Source organism: Falco cherrug, chromosome 4 (assembly GCF_023634085.1).
Source record: "Falco cherrug isolate bFalChe1 chromosome 4, bFalChe1.pri, whole genome shotgun sequence".
Classification (NCBI taxonomy): Eukaryota; Metazoa; Chordata; class Aves; order Falconiformes; family Falconidae; genus Falco; species Falco cherrug.
In genome coordinates, this window is record NC_073700.1 from 50,335,598 (window position 1) to 50,339,696 (window position 4,099).

General features: G+C 58.1%; 1 protein-coding gene across 1 annotated transcript; it reads left to right on the top strand.

The window, feature by feature from the left end:
- The first annotated feature begins 1,221 nt into the window (after positions 1-1,221).
- On the top strand, positions 1,222-2,910 carry LOC129735850 (acrosin-like). Its single transcript, XM_055707080.1, has 3 exons — positions 1,222-1,485; positions 1,772-1,917; positions 2,383-2,910. The coding sequence occupies exons 1-3, from the start codon at positions 1,230-1,232 to the stop codon at positions 2,722-2,724; spliced, it is 744 nt and encodes a 247-aa protein (XP_055563055.1). The 5' UTR covers positions 1,222-1,229; the 3' UTR covers positions 2,725-2,910.
- Positions 2,911-4,099: the final 1,189 nt, after the last annotated feature.

Sequence of the window (4,099 nt, forward strand, 5' to 3'; positions counted from 1 at the left end):
GCCTGCCACGGGGCCTGCCCACCCTGATCGTGCAAGCAGGGCATTGCGTGGGGCTCTGTCAGGGGTGTGCGATCCCAGCTTCCGCCTCCAGTCCTGCTTGGAACCCCTCCTGTTGCCCCCCATCCCTCCCCCACCGCCACCACGCCCAGCACCTGGAACCAGGCACTCTGTGACATCAGCCCCGTGTCCAAGGGTACCCCAGGAACGGGAATCCTGCGGGCACTCTGTCGGTGGCCGTAGGGGTGGCGACAAGCCTTCGTTCTTGCAGCTGCCACATGTTGCTGGTAGTGATGGATGTTCTCCTCCTCCTCGTTGTCCTGCTGGCCATGTGCTGTCCTGTGCATGGCACATGGGATAGCTGTGGGTAAGTGGCCCGAGGCTCTGGGAGGGACATTGGGCAACCCTTGTGAGCTTCTCTGGAGGGGTCCTGCTTGTCCCCCATGGCCACCCCAGTGGCTCTTGAAGGCCATCTGGGAGGCTCAGCTCCTTGCCATCACCCAGGCTGCCGGCACAACTCGTCTACGGGCTGAAGCAGAAAGCAGGGAAAGGGGAGCGGGCACACACCCCACGGGTTTCCTCGGCCCTTCTGGCCATGCCTTGAGGGGAGGGAAGACAGCTGGCCTTTAGCCGGAATGGCACAAGCTTCCATGGAGCTAACCAGAATGGAGTTTCTGGTTACAGAGGCACCTGCGGCCTTCGGCCTGCGGCTTTTCACTACGGCATGTCGCGCGTTGTGGGTGGCACAGATGCCCAGCCAGGGGCCTGGCCCTGGATCGTCAGCATCGAGGCTCTCTTGGAAGGAGGCACGGCGCACATCTGCGGGGGCTCCCTCATCAGCCCACAGTGGGTCCTCACAGCAGCCCACTGCTTCTTCGAGGACAGGTAAGGAGGACCAGGGTTCAGGGCTAGCCCCACACTCTAGCAGGTGCCCTGAGTGCAAAAGCACGTGCTGCTCCCGTCCCGTTGCCCTGCAGTACACCCAGTGCCTGGGCACTCCGCAGCCACCTGAGAGGCTGCTCAGGAGAAGGCTGGGCTCATGCCACTGCTTCCCAGCAGCCTCCAGCTCGACACTGCTTGAGCCCAAGGAGCACGTGGTCTGTCACACCCTCCCAAGCACTGCTTTCCTCTCTGCCTTGCCAAGCAGAAGGCAGGGCGACTGCTGTGCTGCTGCAGCATGTGGCTCTGCTCCCTCTGAGCCCTCTCTCCATCTGCCTTCCAGGAACATCACCATGTGGCAGGTGGTGGTAGGTGCCACCCAGCTGACCCAGCTGGGACCTGAGGCCCAGGTGCGCAACATCAAGCAGCTGCTGGTTCACCAGCACTTCAATAATATCACGTGGAGAAACGACATTGCCTTGCTGGAACTGGAGCAGCCTGTCCAGTGCAACAGCTATGTACAGCTTGCCTGCGTGCCCGATGCCTCGCTGAGAGTCTCGGAGCTGACAGAGTGCTACGTCAGTGGCTGGGGTGCCAGGACTGCAAGAGGTGAGCTCCCAAAATATAGTCACGTTGAGAGCGCAAGCTTGGCCAGCTTGGGGAGGCAGGTTGCTCTTCCTGACGGCAGAGGAGAAAGCCAGAATCAGGCTGTGGGGACGTATGCCTCTTAGAGAGGGGGGCGTGAGCCACTGACCCAGAGCAAGGCAGAAAGGAAGGAGCGGTCCAGCGCCTCCCCACATGCAAAGCCAAGCCCCGGGATAGGGCTTCAGTCACGCAGGGAAGGAGAACTGGCAATGAGCTGCTGGGTGTTCATTCCTTTCTGTGCTCTTCACAGCTGGAGGATCGGCGTATGTGCTGCAGGAGGCCCAGGTCCACCTCATTGATGCCGGGGTCTGTAACAGCAGCGGCTGGTACAGAGGGGCCATCCACACCCACAACATCTGTGCTGGCTATCCGCAGGGTGGCATCGACACCTGCCAGGTAGGAGCGTGCTACAAGCCAAGCCCCGGCAGCACGGGCAGCCCCGCCACAACCGCCCAAACCTGCACCGTCACGGGCTTTTCCTGGCCACTCACACTCCCATTGCTGTGTCCCCACTGCTGAGGGCCTTACCCCCCTTCCCCTTTTGCACGCCTTTGCCCAGGGCCTGCCTGCCTTGTCCCAGAGGCCTGGCACTATGTCCACAAAGCCCACCCAGTGCCCTTGGCAGCCCAGAGCTTCACCATCCCAAACGTGCAACATCCTTCTGCAGCACCTGCAGGACAACTGTGCTGCAGGGAGAGCGAGCCCTGCCTTACAGGCCCACCACCTCCTCCCAGGAAAGCTTCTCCAGAGCTTGGCTGGCCACTAAATACAGCTCTGGAAGTGCCATGAGAGGGAAGGAGCCAGCCACTGGGCTGACGGTGGCCACCCAACAACCCCTTCATCCTCTCTCCTCTGCTGCAGGGGGACAGCGGTGGGCCTCTTGTGTGCCAAGACAAGAGCGCTGACTACTTCTGGCTTGTTGGCCTGACCAGCTGGGGGATGGGCTGTGCGAGAGCAAAGAAGCCCGGAGTCTACACCTCCACCCAGCACTTCTACAACTGGATCCTGGAACAGATGGGCCTGCACACAGCAGTAGCGACTACTGCAAGGCCGCAGCCAGCCTTCACCTCCACCCCCGTTCACAGGCCAACACCAACAGAAGCAGGAAGGTTTACACCCTGCCCACTTCCAGTGCAGAAGCTGTGGGATTTCCTTTCTTGGCTGCAGAAGCTGGTGCAGTTCCTAATAGGAGAAAAGGTTTGATCAGCAGGACGGAGAGGATCCAGGGCTGGCTGCAGTGCACCACCACCATTTCCCGCTGGGGCAATGCCTGCTGATGCAAAGGCAGCCTCAGTGTCAAAGGCCTGCTCTGTCCTGCCCGCGCTCCTCTCAACGGAAGAGCTCAGCTGGCTGAGTCCCTGCAATAAAGTGTTTCAGTTCTGTGGCTAACCAGGCGCCAGTCCTCTTCAGTCTCGTGTGCAAGGCCAGGACTTCCACGCCCGGCACCTGCCGGAGGAAGCAGGCTGCAGGCAGACAAGTCGGGCACAAAGGGTCACAGCAAAGGGCTGAAGCTCTGCCTGCTCAGCAAGAAGGATGAGGGTGCAGTGGAACAAGGGAAGGCAGGTCATTGCGGGGCTCAGGGCCTTGGGGATGGCAGCTGGAAGCACAGACTGCCTTAGGCCCGCTCCTGGTGGGATCCCTGTGTGCGTCTGTATGAGGCGCAAGCGAACTTGAACGTGGACTCTCAGGGCCCAGGAAACACAGATCTAGAAAGACCCAAGGCTTGCACCAGGCACTGGTGAGGGAGCCTTGGCTTTGAGCCCCACATATGACATGGACTTAATTTCTAGACTGTTATCTGAGGCATCTACGAACACGTTGTGCTTATGAATCCAGGGAGTGAGGCTGTGTTTCTGTTTCAGTAGCCTCATCCTCTGGTCTCATGGTTTAATGCCGGCCGGCAACCAAGCACCACGCAGCCGCCTGCTCACTCCCCCTCATCCGGAGGGCTGGGGAGGAGAATCAGAAAGGAATGTAAAACTTGAGGGTTGAGATAAGAGCAATTTCATAATTTAAACAGAATAAAGAGGTAAGAACATCAGTAATAACAATGATAATAGTAACAATTAGGATGGAAAGGTGGAGGAAAGGGGTAAAATCCAAAGGAAAAGGGAAAAGGGGAAAAAAACCCCAAGTGATGCACAGTACAACTGCTCACCACCTGCTGACAGATGCTGAATGACTTTTAATACGGAAGGGGGAGGGGTATCCCCCTCCAGAGGATTTTTTTTCTTCCTCACGGATCTTTACCTGTTTAGGGGTGGTTCTTCTCTTATCCGGAGCAACAGCAGGGAAAGCATTCAAGAGTTAAATCACCTTGTTTGCTAGGCAAAGAGGGTCCCTCGTGGAATGTTGGCCAAGTCATGACAATCACACCAATATGGCTACATGCCGTGCTCCCTTTATTAAACAAACAGGTCATTTTTATAACTTAAATCGACCGCTCACCCGACTTTACACACAGCTGATTGGATAAAAGTCTCTGGGCCATGTAGGTGTCCGTGTCCCTGATTGGTGAGCATGCTGCAGGCGCCTGATCAGAGTGTTCTGATTTCGCGGTTCCCAGGACTTGCTCTGC

Coding starts and splice junctions, on each gene's coding strand:
- LOC129735850 (XM_055707080.1), top strand. CDS start 1,230: ATGTGGCAGGTGGTGGTAGGTGCCACCCAGCTGACCCAGCTGGGACCT. Junction 1,486..1,771: donor GGGTGCCAGGACTGCAAGAG/GTGAGCTCCCAA, acceptor TGCTCTTCACAG/CTGGAGGATCGGCGTATGTG. Junction 1,918..2,382: donor GTGGCATCGACACCTGCCAG/GTAGGAGCGTGC, acceptor CCTCTGCTGCAG/GGGGACAGCGGTGGGCCTCT.